We start from the raw sequence: 17,298 nt of genomic DNA, 5'->3' as shown, positions 1-17,298 counted from the left end.
TCACACTTTGGGAACCATGGTTCTAAACTAACAATTGGGATAAATGTGACCTCCAAATGTCCTAGAAAGGTAAGAAAACCTTGTAGCAAGGATTCTATCTGACCAATGGGGGCTGAAGTTGATGAGATAGAAAAGGATTTCTGGGTACTGTTTTCCTACCAGTCCCAACCAGATCTGGCACAAATGCCAACACTTAACTCTCTACAGTAGCTAAGAGATTAAATTTCTAGATTCATCACCCAATGGGATTTCCAAAGGACTCTGGAGTTAGAAGGGTAGAAGAAAAAACACAAGAACAAGAAAGTAGCTCTTCTCCTGATACAAACCTGTAAACATGACTCATCTTGTATCAGAAAATCTAGGCAGGGAGCTTAACTGTTATCAGAAACTGTATCGCTTCATGGTGCAAACTGTTTCCAATTAGGAGCCCAACTCTATAGCACAATGACTCTTCACCCTGGCCATACATTAAAATCACTTGGGTGCTTTCAAAAAATACCAATGTCTGGGTACTACCCCACATCAGTTAAGTCAGTCACTGGGCATAGGACCCAAATCTATAATTTTAAATTTCCCCAGGTGATCCTAAGATCAGTGGGTAACACAGAAGAGGGTACAAACCGTAGATTCCCTGCTAAAGGTATCATGTTTATGGAGTCAGAAACAAGACTGTTGTGTTTGTTTATGTTTGTACATAGTTATATAGTATAAATGTTAATCTATCACAACAATCACATTTTATATCTGTTGTTCTACTAGACTCAGTCATCAGTCCTGTATGTGGGCTCATATCCTACCCCATCCAAAGCCTGAATTCAGTCATAAATGTTTGGTCATCCCTATCAGAGATGGCATAGGGACAAGTTCCCTGTCTAGAACTGTCCCATACCCCCATCCCCCATAAGCAGGGCTGATCAACTGAATCCCTACACCCCACCCCACCCCTGCCCATAGTCATCCAGATCCCTGGCCACTGATGTAGCTGGCCCTGACCACTCAGACAGGCTCCACAAGGGCAAGTACAACCCCTCCACATTCTTCTTAAGACTCCTGCCATCTCCGTCCCCTTCTGACTCAACGCTGCTGCTTCTGGGTGCTTCCTGCCTCACCCTGTCATCTTCACCCTCTCACTGTCCTCACTATCAGCCCAGCTGGTGCCCAATACATCAGAGATCTGTGCCACCCGGGCGTTGCTGATGTCATGGGCCCACCAGTAAGGGGGTACAGAAGAAAGTGTTATCAATACTACTACCACTGCTACTACTACTACTACTAATAATAATAATAACAACGAACTTCCATTGGATATTATCAACACAACTACTACTAATAATAATGTTGAACTTCCATTGGATGTTATCAATACTACTACTAATAATTAACTTTCGTTGAATCCCCTTACACCTCACATCAATCCTATGTAAGCTAGTTTTCATTATCCTCATTTTACTGATGAACAAAATGAAATTGGTGAAGCTTAGTAACTTGTTCAGACTGTAAATGACTGACAGGGTTTTGGCCCCAACTCGGTCTGATTCCGGAGTGGTGTGGCTAATTACCAAAGTTCTTCTATGAATGGATTAATGGGTTGGGGTGAAAAACTAATGAGAGGAGCACATATTGCCTGAGTTCAGTGGGCAAAGTAGGGACCCAAGGCTGGTAAACTGAGGCATGTTCATTGTTCATAATCTCTGGTACCATTTTTCAGGAGTAAAAACCAATCCATAACCTTAGATACATACACTGTTCAAGACCCAAAACCCAGCAAGTTCTGGTTCTAGAAGGCAGGGTTCTCAAAGCAATCCCAGACAAAAGCACCACAACCCCAGGTGACTCTCCACCTTGCTTTATTTATGATTTATGATTTATGAATTTATAAATGATTTATTTATGAATTTATGGTTCTCGTTCTCTCACTTCCCATCCAGCCTGTATAAAAGCCCCTCTCCCTATGGGGACTTCAGCCCCTCTTTTCTCTAGAATGGGCAAAGGGCTGCCTCTTGGGGAGCAGCCTCAAAGAACAGGTGGTAGTGGGTAACAGTGAAAGGAGATGGGCGCAAGGAGGTCCTGGATCTAAAAGAAGTTTATCTGGAAGGGCTGGAAGGGAGATGGAGCTAGAGGCACAGGGAGAGGGAAATTCCAAGAATCGAGATGTTCTCGGCTCCTAGGCCAACTCACTTATGAGAATTTGATGATGAAAGAGGGTGTTGTACCAGAAATGTCAAAAGAAAAAAAGATCATTCTTCACTACAAGAGCTGACCCTGTTTTCTGACTTTTTCCAGACACCTTTTCTGTATCAACCTCACACTACAGAAAAGCTAATATCAAGAAAAATCTTACTTTTTGGCTGTCTCTAAAGGAGAACTCTGTCCCTCCTATGATAGAGTCAAAGAGCCAAAACATCTCTCACGGCAACTGAAAGTAAGAGATTGGGAAAGAAATGTTCCCTGTCCTGATGCCTGGGTGGCATAGTCGGCTAAGCGTCTGCCTTCAACTCGGGTCTTAGTCCCAGGGTCCTGGGATGGAGCCCCACATCAGGCTCCCTGGTCAGTGGAGAGCCTGCTTCCCCCTCTGTCTGCCTCTCCCCTTGCTTGTGCTTGTGCGCTCTCTCACTCTGACAAATAAATAAATAAAATCTTAAAAAAAAAAAAAAAAAAAGAAAAGAAATGTTCCCTGTCCTCCCAGTTCAGGGAAATGGGAAGCCTGAATGCTAAGGCTGAAAACCCAAACTTCGGCAAAGACTGCCTGATCTTTCCTTCTTTCCTCCACAAAGTAGCCCGATTACCTGATAAATTCTCTTTTGCATTTCCAAAAAAGAACATCAAAGAACCGAACTCACTGCACAATGAGGATCCATTCACCTCCCTCAAGGAATAGGTTGGTTCCCATTTCACTTTGGAGTCAGCTGCAAATTCCAGGTACTTCCTCTATACCTCTAAATACACAGAAAAACTATGGGAGTAAGGAAAGATCAAGGAAAAGAAAAAAATTTTCAATTCAGATTTCAAAATACCAGTGTGAATCTCAATACATTAGGAGACAATATGCAAATGGGAGTGGACAGACCCTCTTTGACAACAGAACTCTAACCCTCAGCTCTACAGCAATTGGCCCGGAATCAGGACATGTTCAATGACTGCCAACTTTTCTATTTTTGTCTCCACTTCCAACTCAGGACCAACCAGAGAAAGCCAACTATGCCCTTCAAACCAAGCTTACAGGATGACCCACCTCCAGCTTCCCACACCAACCCTAGTCAGTCACACTTGAAGCCCTACCCCTTCTTCACCATCAGCTTACCCACTCCTCTGCCTGTCTTTGAGTCACTGCCAAATGCAAGTGATGGTGGCTGACTCCTTTGCTAGAGCAAACTCTGAATAAATAGCTCCTGTTTGTTCTTATCTGAGTGGTCTTCATGATGAGGTCTTCTCTAAAAGCCATTTTAGATTTCTTTCTGTATGATCGTACATAAACTTTGTTTAAACAAAAAGCCTGATTTATGGCTCACCGAGCACACACTGTATACCTTTGTGAATGGGTAGCCTGAAGGAAACCATCTTGTCCTTAAGATCTCAATCAATGCTCCTACTCCCTGCATTCCTTGACATTAAAATCTGTGATTCCTGCTTAAATCATAATCTATTGTCTTTTGAGCACTTACAAGTTGTAAAAAGATACATAACCATAAGAACTGTTCTTTCCCTGGAGCACTTTCTTCCCTGTGAAGAGCATGTTTCCCGGGCATCTATCTTGGGCTCAAATAAAATTCTTTCTTTCTTTTTGAGATTCGAAAAGGTTTATTCATTTTGTATCAACATTTGTGTGTTTCTTTTTGCTTTTTAAAAATATTTATTTATTTATTTATTTATTTATTTATTTATTTATTTGAGAGGGGTGGGGAGAGAGCACAAGCAGGGGGAACCCAGCAGATGGAGAGAGAGAAGCAGGCTCCTAGCAATCCCAATGAGATGCGGGGCTCTGTCTCAGGACCCTGGGATCATGACATGAGCTGAAGGCAGACGCTTAACCAACTGAGCCACCTGGGTGCCCAACATTTGTGTATTTCAATAAAGAATAGCAAATAAGAACCTATCTTCTCCCTGTACCATGCTGTCTTCACCCTACAAGCATATGGGCTTTGTTTTCAGTGTCCTCTGTCCCTTTAAAGTGTATGTTATTTGGGCTATAAGAAATAGCGTGTGGGGGAGCCTGAGGGCTCAGTCAGTTTAGTGTCTGCCTTGAGCTCAGGTCATGATCCCAGTATCCTGGGATCAAGCCCTGCATTGGGATCCCTGCTCTGAGGGAACCTGCTTCTCCCTCTCCCTCTGCTTTCCCCTCTCCCTCTGCTGCTCCCTCTGCTTGTGCGCTCTCTCTCTCTCTCTCTCTCAAATAAAATATTTTTTTAAAAAGGTAGAGTGTGGTTAATTACAAGGTTCTAGGGAAATAAATTTCTGGGAAGTGATGATCTCAGGGCCTGTGGGTTTGTTGCTTTCCTAAACATGCCCAACCTCACCCGGGTGCTTCTGTTTCTCAAGATACAGCCAGGCTATACTGGTTATTGTGCCTCCAGGAGGAGGATGCAAAAGCTCTATAGTAAGGGATGTGTGTGGATGGTGAATTCTGGGGACACTGATCCAGCTGTGGGTACACTGAGAGAGGTTCAGTGGGGTCTGGGGTCCAAGAGGTACAGCAAATCCCTGTCCATGAGTCCCCAGCAGAGGAGGAGGGGGCAACAGCTGTGAACAGGTGGGAGGAACCAGTAACAAAAAATCAGGAGAAGCTGCTTCTTCTAGGAAGCCTGAAGGCAGAGAGAAGGGCCTCATGAAGTATCTGGGTTTAGGTCCAAAGCAAAGCAAGTTCCTGATACTAAAGTGCTGTGTGGGTGGTAGCCAGGCAGGCAATAAGAATAGGGACCAGGAGTCAGGTACAAATTTAGGAGCAAGGGATGTTGGAGGTGAGTATCAGTTTTATTTCTAGGTTGCATAATAACAGATTCAACGCTTAAAGTCTAGGGGATCCTCACCCACTCAGAAATTGTCATCTGTACTGGGAAAGCCTAGTAAAAATGTGGGGTCTGGACGTTGGTGCCTCCTTTTGTTCTGTTGTTGGTCTTTACCCTTGTACCCTTTAGAAAGGCGACCCCGGGTTTGGGGAGGTGGTGTGTAGGGATAGGTTGGCTGGGTTATGGACATTGGGGAAGGTATGTGCTATGGTGAGTGCTGTGAAATGTGTAAGCTTGATGATTCACAGACCTGTACCCCTGGGGCAAATAATACACGATATGTTAATAATTTAAAAAAAGGGGTTGGCTGGGTGGCTCACGGGTTAAAGCCTCTGCCTTAGGCAAGATCTCAGGGTCCTGGGATCGCGCTCTGCTCAGCAAGGAGCCCGCTTCTCCCTCTCCCTCTGCCTGCCTCTCTGCCTACTTGTGATCTCTCTCTCTGTCAAATAAGTAAATAAAATTTTTAAAAATAATAATAATAAAGGCAAGCCCTGTTTGTGTCCTCTTAAGACTAAAGCCAACAGTTCACTGAAATACTGCGCCTTTTTCTTATAATTCAGTGAGCTACACAATTATTTTCTAATTGAAAATCTTGATATTTATAAAATTAGCTTACTCATTTGATTCATCTGCTGCTCTAGAGTCCCAAACAACATGACGAATATCTAAAGTTAAAGTGATTGGATGAATAGCAAGATTTAACAATTCAGTTGCTTTTTACTTTGACTATACCCCCAAAAGAATATATAATCAAAATTACTTTTTGGTTGCAAAGTTTTCAAGCATTCTCCATTTTATATGATTATGTAAGTACTTAACTAATTTTAATGTGTTTTGTTTGCATTTACTCTCATTTTGGAAGATCTAGCAACTGACAGTTCCTGTTTGGCAGTGGCATTTCGCCCTTGATGTGTGTTGTAAGGGGTCCCTCAACTTCATTATGCTGCCTTGAAGTCATTCAGAACAGGTTCAGATGAGAACATTAATATCCTTAGTCTGACACCGGCTGGCAAATTGACTGGACCTAACTCTGAAGAGACCATGTCTGATACATTGCAATAAATATATATTTATTCTTGAAGGACCATGCTTGATAAAGATGCAGGGCCCCAATCTTATCTACTATGTAAGCCTGCCACTTTGCAGCTTCCATGGCCCATACATAAGCAGTTGGCTTTCCTAGTCCTGCAGAGGTAAAAAAAAAAAAAGGGGGGGGGGGGGGGTTTGCAGTGAACTTAGACTGCAGGCTGCACACCAGCACCTTCCTTAGCAAAGCAGTGTTTCCCTCCATCTTTGCTTGCCATCTGGCGAGAGCTGGTCTGAGTCTATGCTTCTCTTGAAGGATTTTGCTGACCGAGCCAGGAAGTAATTAGCACACACCAACATTATGAAATTTACCTTTCCTTTCCTCTCCTCTGCAGCCTTCGGTAATATGTGGGCTATGACCACAGTTTCAGAAAGTGGATCAGGGGCCAGGATCTGCTTTGGGGTTATGTAAAGAATAGAGCAGTTTTCTCTTCCCAAATTTCCAAGGAAGAGGCACAGGCTGTCCCATGCAGTGGCTGCGCCCAAGGCCCATTTTTATTCATTGCCCTTCCGGCACCACCTGTTTTACTTGTCAGGTCAGGAAATGGGTTTTGTGCATGTCAGGAGATAGAGTAGAAGAGTGGTGGGTGGCAGGAGCTCCCTGGGCCTTTACAGCACTGTCCCTTCCCTTTGTGCTGCCATAAGAAAGGAGGTGCCCAAAGGCATATCAATGGTGTATCAGGGTACCACAGCTTGGGGTGTGGTAAACCGTCCCTACTGGATAAGGAGATGCAGGTGGCTCCATAATGTGCATGTCTCTCCCTTTTCTCCACCTTTGCTTTCTTTCATATCTATAAAGGAAACTCATTATGACCACTCACAGACAGACAGCAGAGCCTAGACTAACCTTGTCCAGAACCTAAACAGACCTTGAGCCAACTAGTACCTACTCTTTCTTGTGATCTTGCTCAAGTGTCTCTTCCCCAAAGAAGCCCTTCTGAAGGGTGCCTGCATGGCTTAGTGGGTTAAGCCTCTGCTTTCGGCTCAGGTCATGGTCTCAGGGTCCTGGGATCATGCCCCACATCGGGCTCTCTGCTCAGCAAGGAGCCTGCTTTCCCCTCTCTCTCTGCCTGCCTCTCTGCCTACTTGTGATTTTTCTCTCTGTCAAATAAATACATAAAATCTTAAAAAAAAATAAGCCCTTTTGATTTCCTGATTGGGTTATAACCCACGCCCATCATGCACTGGGCACCACTTCTCCATTTATACTTGCTGTTGGTGTGATTAATGTCTATATCCCCACCAGACCATGAGCTACTTGAGGAAAGAGTCTGCATCTGAGTCTGCTCAGCCTTTCCTCCTTGTCACCTAACACAGAGCCTGGCACAAATCCTTCTGTAATGAGTGAGTCAGCTAGCAGGGGGCTCAGCAAGCCAACCCACACTATGCAAGCTCTGTGCAAGTAAGCATCTCTCAGTCACTGTCTTCTGCTGGGCACATTGCTGCTGGGAACTGTGCACAGTCACCAGATGAGCCATGCAATGGATCTTCTCCATGGTTCAGGCTCATGTCCCCTGGAGTGGGACAATCCCTAGGGTCGCATGTTTCAGCCAGATTGAATGCTAGTGCAGTTGGCTGCTGGCACCCACTCACTCAGAAATGGTTCTCAATCACAAAAGCACATTACTGTTTTCTAATGAAATATATGGGAGGAAGCAGTGTTTCTCAAAATGTGGATCAGAAAGAAATACTTGAATCAGAATTACTTAAGGCTTTTTAACAAGGGAGCTAGATTCCTGAGTTATATCTCAGAATGTCTAGATCAGAATCTCAGGGGTGAACCCTGAGAATCTGTATTTTTTTTTCCAGCTTTATTGAGATATGATTGACATATAAATAAGCTTCAGGCATACAACCTATCGGTTTGATGCATTTATATACCCCACGATGATTATCACATAGCACTAGCTAATGCCTCCATACCATCACATAATTATTTTGTAGGGTGAGAACATTTAAAATACACTCTTTTAGCAACTTCCAAGTATACAGTACAGTATTATCAGCTAGAATCACCATGCTGTGCATCAGATCCCCAGAATTTGTTAATCTTATAACTGAAAGTTTATATCCTTTGACAAATATCTCCCCATTTCCCCTGCCCCCAGCCCCTGGTAACCACCAGTCTGCATTGTCTCTCTGAGTTTAGCTTTTTTAGTTTCAACATAAAAAAAAGATAACATACAGTATTTCTCATTCTCTGTCTGACTTTTTTTCACATAGCCCAATACCCTCAAGATTCATCAGAAGCTTCCCAGGTGATTCTATTTTCTTTTTTTTTAAAGATTGTATTTTATTTATTGATTTGTCAGAGAGAGAGAGCACAAGCAGGGGGAGTGGCAGGCAGAGGGAGAAGCAGGCTCCCCGCTGAGCAGGGAGCCCAATGCAGGACTCAGTCCCATGACCCTGGGATCAAGACCTGAGCTGAAGGCGCGACATCCAGCCAACTGAGTCACCCAGGTGTCCCTTCCCAGATGATTCCTAAGCACAGTCACTTTTTAGCCCTCAGGGACAGGGCAAATCGCTCTGTACTAGAGTCAGAACATCTGGAAGTCTGCCACTTACAATCTGGGTGACTGGTCAAGTTACTCGTCTCGGAGTCTACTTACTCATCTATGAAATGAGCATAATAATCCTCACCCTGCCCTCCTCACAGCATTATGTTGATTATTGATGTGACAATCGCCCAATGCATTATGACCATTACCTCAAACACCAGAAATCACCATGAGGGACTCCCAAACGGTTTCTCCCGCACACTCCGCAAAGAGAACCTAGCCTGTCCTGCCGCCTTGGGCCAACTGAACTCTGATCCTTCCTTGAGCTCCTGTGTGGAGCTGCCCTGACAAACCTCCTTCTGCAAGAGGGTTGTGGGGAAGTAACGGGGAGTTGTCAACAGCTCTGGGTGTCTTGGTTAGGTGGAATCTAGAATGCATTTTCCTACTGAAAATTGCCAAGACAAACTAAGCTAAGTAAAAACAAACAAACACAACCACTAAAACAGCTAATGTTACTTTTGCGGAGTAAAATAGTGTAGACTTTTGTGACCATCATGCATTGCAGCCGTCTAATGGAAATTGTACTTCAAGTACCAGACTGACTCAAGGGTAAATGTCTAGAGGCTGCCAATAGTCTCTGGTCTCCTACCCTCTACAGCAGGAGTTGGCAAACTTTCTGTTAAGGGATGTATTGTAAATATTCTAGGCTTTGCAGATCAAGAAACCACATGCTCTATGGTTATGGTTTGAAGGCAGCCATAGATGACCAATGAGCATGACTATGTTAGCAAACTACACGAAACAGACTGTGAGCTGGATTTTTGCCCACAGGCTACAGTTTGTCAACCAGTTCTTGCTCTAAAATGAAGATCTGAAAAGTGGCTGCAGTGGTGTGCTGGAATAAGCTTATATCAGCTTGCAAGAGCCAACGGCTAGCATCTCTTCCCAAATCCATGCTCAATGACTTCATGTTGGCAGTCTGAAGTCAGCCATGCTGGGAATCATCACACCATGAAAACTGGCAAGAGCTACATATCAGAGCTCCCTCCCACTCCCCCATTTCCTGAGAACTGGTTGTCAAACATTTGCCAGCACATCGCTAGGTGCGTGTCTGTGGGGACGGGGGTGGAGCGTGGTGGTTGGGTGAACCAGACAGTCCACTGGAATGTGGGAAGGAACCACTAAATGTCGGTTCTATTTTATTTAGTCCTTCTGAATTTTCTAATTTTGTGCAAGTTTCATAATGTATAACGCCCACATTTCAAAGATGTAGATCCTCAGTTTTGTTTAATTGATTGGGGTAACTGGGATCCAAAACGCTTAGAGTATACCACTCCTAAAGCTGTCATCTCTGTACAGGTAACTCAATGCCAAGCAGAGTACAAGATGGATAGAGGTCTTCTTCTATCCCCAAGATAGCCTAGCTCTTGCCTTCACCTGCCTCACCCTGCACCAGGATCTTGAATGGGAGCAGGAGTGGCCAACTGTGAAATGAATCTCTGGTTGGGGTGCTCCTGTTCTTGCTACAGATTAAATTCCCTGAGACTGCCCTTTTACAAGGTGAGAGTCCCAGCCCCAAGCCTCCACCTGCCTATGACCTCAAACATCACAGCCCACTGAAGATTTCTCCCACCCAGATTTTGTGTCTTGCTCTGAACAAGCAATTTAACATGGGTTATCCATTTTCAAAGATAGGTGTAATCCAAGGTCCCATCACTTACTGATTTAGGACCTAGGAAATGCTACTAAATCTCTCTAAATCTTCTTATCTGTGAAAAGGGGCTAATAATAGCACCTATCTGGCAGACGTGTTGGGAAGATCAAAATGCTTACTCAAGTGACTAACATTTAGCCAGGTATCTGAGCCATAGAAAAGACCCAGAACATATTATTCTTAGTCTTCTTAACCCTCTTTCCTGTAGCCTATCAATGGGGGCAACATGGCATCAGCAATGCCTGGGGCAGGACAGCTCCTTGCACTGCTGGGCCAGTGGAAGAGAAATAAGGCAGGGTTGAGAAATAAGGCAGGAAGGACCTAGGAGCGAAGCACCATACACTGGAAATCCCCTGATGGGTGACAGTTTAGGGCCATGGATGCCTGGGCCCCAGAGCCCTGAGATTCTGATTGGTCTGGGGAGACACCTACACATGCTCTGTAAGTTGCATTTCCATCACTGCATTGGGCCATTTGCCTCTTGAATATTTCTGGAATCTGTCCTTCTTTTACTTCGGTTTCCCTCCTGTCACGCTGACTTGGGCCTCCCATCATGGTGCCCTGAGGCTCCCGTGGTATCCTCTTAGTGGGATCAGTTCACATCACATCATTCCTGACCTCATATGTGTTCTTCAGAGTTTCTTCCCAAAGCCACAGCAGAGGTGTAAGTGGCTTTCACATGCTGGTAATTATTTTCTCTAGGGAGTCCACTCCCAAACAACAGTGGGAGCTGCAATGGCAGCAGCCATAGTGCCTGACACGACCTCCCTCACAGAGCACCCCAGTGTGTAACTGCCAGTTTACCAGGGAGGAAGGAAGCCTGCTGAAGACATGGGACTCAGGCTGAGGTCTCTGGACTCTGCCTTTGCAGGGGTGGTGACAGGGAGCCTTAAACCTGACTTGGGCAGACAGATGTTACAGTGCCTTTCTACCTGTGTCACTTGGGGCAGGTGCCCTCATTTGCTGCACTTGAATTTTCTTAAGATCGTCAGGAAATTATCTAGTAACCTGTGAGAAACTTCTAGATCTGTGAGGGCTGCCAAGGCACTACTGTGTGAGCTTCCTGTGCGCCCTCTGCTGGCCAAGTTCTGTTTTTCATAAATTATGTGAGGAGGTCAGCGTTGCCAGCTAGCCGCATGGCAAAGGTCAGAAGAAGGACATGGAAGTTTCCCAGGTTCATAACCTTTCTTCTCCTGTGCCATTTGGCAGATATGTGTTACCTCGCCTCTCTGGAAAGGCAGAGGCCCACCCAGGGTTCATCTTTCTTACTGACCCTCCTGAGATTCACTTCCACAAAGGAAAAGCCTTAGCCTCATCACAGTATCCTTAGGTATCCCCCCATCTCTGATCCTCTGACTCCCCAAAGAGAACATAGTGGTATCACCCTCATCCCCACTCTCACAAATCTCCACCCTCATCAGTTCAACCAGGGGCCTTACGTGAATAGGGAGAACTCATTGGGGGGAGGTTCATGTTTGGCTCCAAGAGGCTTCTGGTGAAGTCTGGAATCAGAGACAGTGAGGTTAGCACATACAATTGAGATTTTCCAGGGATTTAGGAACATCAGGGCCCACTTAATGTTTTACTTCTTTTTTGTATGTTTTGAGAAACACTAAAGCAGAGAGACAGTAATGACATAAAAAATAGCTTTCCTGGGGGTCCCTGGCTGACTTAGTCAGTTAAGCCTGATTTCAGCTCAGGTCATGAACTCAAGGTTGTGAGATGGAGACCCACGTCAGGCTCTGCGCTGACCATGAAACCTGCCTAAGATTCTCTCTTTCCCTCTTCCACTGGCCCTTCCTCCAACCTCTGTCTCTGTCTCTGTCTCTCTCTCTCTCTCTAAAAAAACAAAATAAAACAAAACTTTACTGGTCAAAAATGGTGGAAATGGAAATGAAATAGAGGTAACTTGGTTTCTGAATGCAGAACTTCCTTACTTGCAACAAATACATGTGTTGCATTAATTCAGGGGTATAGTGTACATTGCCCACATTAATCTGAGACTTATCTGGAGGCTTCTACCTGATAAAACATTAAGTTTGATAATTGCCTGCATGAAATCCCTGGCCATAATCCAAACAAACTTTGCACATTGAGAGCACATAGCACCTAGGGAAGAAGAACACTCAAAACTTGTGCTCTGGTATGAAGGTTCTACACAGTCTTGATAACTACATGGCTGATCGAGGCAATTCCACCTCTCACCCCTCTGAGCCTCGTTTTCCCTGTCTGTCCCTCCAGCTCTGATCACCTATGCTTCTAAGAAGCAGGAGGACTGGACCTTGGTGAGTAGGAATGGGGAAAGTTGGAGCTGCCCCAGGCCAGGTTCAGACAGAGCTCAAGAACTGTGTTGGAATCAGAAGAAGACTCTTCCCTTTCTACACATGCCACCTACAAAGAGGCAGAATTAGGACATGGCCTCAATGTCACCATTTGGAGTTCCCCAGGGTTGGGGAATTACAATGTCTAGTGCTTATGCCTTCCTGGTGTGCTCTCCCTGCTGCCTAAGGGACAGAATGTGTGCGGTGGCCATCACATGACCCATGTTCCAGGAGCAGGGATAGTTCTAAACCTGTCTGTTGGCAGATCCACATTTGCCAGACAAATGTCCTATTTTTAGTTTGGGAACACTGTCACATATGAGTTGAAGGCTCAGGGGTTGGGCTTCCGTCATGTTATAGGCCTCTCCATTCACACTCCATGCATTAGACAGTCATTTGAGTTAAAACCCTCTTCTTTTCATTCCCCTTGAGCCAACACCCAACTGCCTTCCTCCGCGGGACCCTCAGAAGCCCTAAGCTGGTGTCATTTTCCCACCCCAGACTCAGACAAGCCCTTTCACTGCAGGGCGTTCACCTCTGCTTGAGCAGGCTGGGAGGACAGAAATGCATTTGGATGATCCAGAACCATCCAGTTGGTCAGGACTTCAAAGCCCCAGATCTGTGGGTGAAGGTGATCTGTTTACCTACTACCTAATATACCTAGGCACCCATGGCAAAGCTTCATTTTCCCTTCAAGGATTTCTCTCATCTAATTCATTTACCAGGGAAGTTCTCAAAGGTCATTTGCCATGCAAGTCAACAGGAAGGAACAGATCTGCATGCAAACTTGCAAGGTCCTTCTTTAGGGGTTATTTTTGGCCCTGGTATGCATGTTTGCAAAAATCTTACCTTCTGAGCAGCACTGGGGCTCATCTCTTCTCAGGTCTTCAGACTCCGTTTTCACACCTAAGTCCTTCAAAAATGACATTTTTAACACAATGAAATGACTCAGCAAGGGCCTGGGATGAAAGGCAGGACCTGAGTAGACAAGAAGGAGATCAGTTATGGCACTTCTGACCCCAGGAAACCTTGCTGGACTTCCCTAGTGCTGATTATCCATCATCCTTGTTCTCTGCTTAGAAATGTTTGCTGTGTCCAGGAAGTCTTTGTAAGACTTGACCATGCTTCTTCTATCACTCTTTCTTTGATTTTTGCCCTTCAAAGCAATGTTTCCAAACTGTGGGTCATGATATGATTTTTATGGATCTTGACAACATTTGATAAAAATGTAATCAAGAGTTCAAAGTGTATTATTGCTCTAGTTCTGGGGCTATCAAACTACAGCCCACAGGTCAAATCTGTCCCACTGCCTATTTTTTTAAATAAAGTTTTATTGGAACACAACCATGTCCTTTTTTATACATTGTTTATGGCTGCTTTCTGCCTTTAACAGCCGAGATGAGTATTTGAAAGACAGATCATCTGGTCAGCAAAGCATAAAATGCTGACTGTCCTTAATACCCATTACCAGATAGGTATTAAGGAGGGCACGGATTGTATGGAACACTGGGTGTTACACTCAAACAATGAATCATGGAACACTACATCAAAAACCAATGATGTACTGTATGGTGACTAACATAACACACACACAAACACACAAAAATACTGACTGTCCCAACATTTACAGGAAAAGTTTGCTGACCCTCTGCTATAGTCTAATCTTTGCAAAGAAAGTCAGTTTCTTTGAAGCCTCTTAGCAAACTAAGCCTCCAAAGGTCCCAGAAGGCTCAACTCTTAATATCTTGGGGAAGAGATAACACAGGAGCTCTTCACAACGAGGGCTTAGAGGAGAGAGATTTCCAAACACCCCTCAATTCTGCAGGGCACGTCTCACTCAGTTCACAAAGAACTTTCCCCAACATTATTTCAGGACATCAGAGTAAGGGAAGTGAGGGAAAATTGTTATTCCCATTTAACAGATGAAAAACCCGAAGGTAAGTGAATTCTCAAGGATCACACCACTTTTAGTTTGCAGAGGTGGGCAGTCTGTGTGGAAACCCAATCCTCTGAGAAGGGCTTAGGAGTGAGACAAAGGGAACTAGATGCTTTTGCAAAAATTAAAAATGACATGAGAGGGCTCCAGGACTCAGCAGCAAAGACAATGAAAGACAGGGGAGTGGCTCTCGGAGGCAGAGACACCTGATAGATCTTTAAGGGCATGGATAGCCACTATCTGAGTTTCACTTATTTGTTATTTGGTTCTCCCCCAAACCTACAAAGTGCAACTGCTTTTGCAGTTTGGGGATACATCAAGGGACACAGGGAATTGGTGGCATCTGAGAAGGCAGAGAATTTCGCAGCCACATGATATCAGAATAAGAAACGTGTGGCAGAAATAAATGTAGGTACCCAGATACATGAAGACAATGGTGGTTCTGACGGAGGACAGAATGATACCTACAGACTGAGGTACTTGGGATGTCCCTGTGAGCTGCTATGGAATTTGCCACCAGCATCAAAATAAACGCAGGTGGCTTCCGGAGAGTTCCCTAGAGAAGTAGTGCATTCAGCCGTCTGAGGCGGATCTCTTTTCACCTAAGAACACTCAAAATACAGAGACTTCCAAAATCTCTTTTCTGAACACCAGTACTTTCTAGATTCTGAAATCAGTCTTCTCTAGAATCTGGAAATCAGAGATAGCGTTATCAGGGTTTCCATGTCTCCAAAGCTCAGTGTCTGCCTAGCCCTCCAGCAATGCTTTGCCTGTCAGCAGAAGCGCTCCTGGCAGACAACAGGCTGCTCTTGGGGCTGAGAGCAGGCGGTCTGGGCAGGAATCAGAGACAATATTTAGAGATTCAGAAAATCCACAGGAGTCATGCTTCTGGGGAAAAAGCAAGGCAGGGCCAGACCCTGCTCTGCTTCCCTATCTATGTCAGTTGGCCTCTTCAGCGCAAGTCAGTACCCCTTACCTGAGCCAGGGATCTGCACGCGCTGTGGTTCCTGGAGTTCGGCTTGTCTTCTCCCTTTGGGATCTCTGATGTGGAGGGGCCAGGTCTGGTCCTTACTTTGAAGAATCAGTTTGGGAGTGTGCATGCAAACGTAACAGCAGCATTCCTTTACCCAGTAATAAATAGCGTCTTGGGTTATTAGGTGTTACGTCATCATCCATTGCCTGCCATTTTCCACACTGAGGGAACAAACAAATTCCTGGGGAGTAGTGTCACTCTGCCAAGAACTGTGCCACATCCATTGAACACGTTTCAAGGCACTTGAAACAGGCTGTGTGGCTGCCAGTCCAGTTCGACAGTGAAGGTATAGGAAAGGCACATGAATAGAAGGAAAGGGGAGACACAGGGTATAGGCCAGACACTGAGCCTGGGAGGTGCAGCCAAGTCTGTTCTCCTGCTGGTTCTTTACTCCAGTCCCAGAGTTCAGCCAGGTGGGGTCCCACAATCCAGAGAAAAATATCCTTCTTTCCGCTCTCCTTAAGGAGCACTCCAGGACATCACTGACACTCCTGTCCACCTCATCTCTGTTCACTCTTCTTCAGTGGTGACATGCAACACATCCCCAAGGGACCTTCCTTGTTCAAGACCACCAGAGCCAGCTTCTCCCTACAGCCTGTTGGCAATTTACTTGCTTTTTTATTATTTTGTATTGCATTTGCTCTTGTCAGTTAACAAGTATGGTTGTGCTTCACAAATCCAGTAACAGCTGGTTCATTCAGAGGAAAATCCACATGACCAAGTAAGATCATGGCAGCGGGGCCAACAGCAATGGCACAAGAGCCAGGCAGCCGCCACAGCAGTCCGATGTATGCTCTCAGCATGCCAGGCCTAGGCTAGCCCACTGCATTCCTTAGCTCCCCTAATCCTGTGCTGATCCGGGGCTGGCTGCTGGCCTCCCAGCTGCCACTGTAAAAGGCAGTGTCAAGCAGAGAGAGTCAATTATCACATGGTTTCACTTACTTGTGGAGCATAAGGAATAACACGGAGGACATTGGGTGAAGGAAAGATGTGTGAGTTGGGGGAAATCGGAGGGGGAGATGAACCGTGAGAGACTGTGGACTCTGAGACACAAACTGAGGGTTTTGGAGGGGAGAGGGTGGGGAGGTTGGGTGAGCCTGGTGGTGGGTATTAAGAAGGGCACGTATTGCATGGAGCATTGGGTGTGGGGCATAAACAATGAATCTTGGAACGCTGAAAAAAATAAATAAAATGAAGAAAAAAAAAAAAAAAGCAATGATCCACAAAATTCAACTGATGACCAAAAAAACCTCTGACATGTTAGTGCAACCTGGTAGGACTCACGCGATGCCACAATCCATCATATGCCTCCCAATTGCAGAAATGTAAAAATATGAGTAAATGTACATATTAAAATCATGACAGAGCATGTGGGCTTGAAAACCTACCACTGTTACGGTGCTTCATATTCCTTACTCCTATTCTGTTTCTTCTCTTGCTTTCTTTTGGTTTTGTATTTTTTGGTATTCCATTTCTTTTCTTGCTTTCTTTTGGTTTTGTATTTTTTGGTATTCCATTTATCTCCCTACTAGTTTAAAATTTATATACTTTTACACTTATTTTCTATTCTTTTAGTCTTTATCCTACCCCCATGTATCCTTAAATTATAAAAACTTATGTTTATGAATAACATTATCCTCTTCCCAGACAATCCAGAATGACAGAACTCCTCCATTTACCTCAACTTCACTCTATTTATATGCCTTC

General features: G+C 44.8%; 1 protein-coding gene across 2 annotated transcripts in view; it reads right to left on the bottom strand.

Annotated features, from left to right (window-relative positions):
- Positions 1-16,357, bottom strand: part of LOC116858938 (interleukin-36 gamma-like) — a 42,577-nt gene extending 26,220 nt beyond the window's left edge. The window contains exons 1-3 of one of the 2 annotated variants that reach the window (XM_032843909.1): positions 15,535-16,357; positions 13,472-13,600; positions 11,741-11,803 (exon numbers count right to left, since the gene is read on the bottom strand). In XM_032843909.1, the coding sequence (XP_032699800.1) occupies positions 11,741-11,803; positions 13,472-13,600; positions 15,535-15,658 (316 nt within the window). In that variant the 5' untranslated portion in view covers positions 15,659-16,357. The remainder of the gene's footprint in view (positions 1-11,740; positions 11,804-13,471; positions 13,601-15,534) is intronic. The other variant, XM_032843908.1, reaches the window with a different exon arrangement.
- Between the last annotated feature and the right edge of the window lie 941 nt (positions 16,358-17,298).

Source organism: Lontra canadensis, unplaced genomic scaffold (assembly GCF_010015895.1).
Source record: "Lontra canadensis isolate GAN:19392208 unplaced genomic scaffold, GSC_riverotter_1.0 scaffold144, whole genome shotgun sequence".
Taxonomy (NCBI): Eukaryota; Metazoa; Chordata; class Mammalia; order Carnivora; family Mustelidae; genus Lontra; species Lontra canadensis.
Note: the sequence above shows the minus strand (reverse complement) of the source record. Positions and strands in the feature narration are given on the sequence as shown.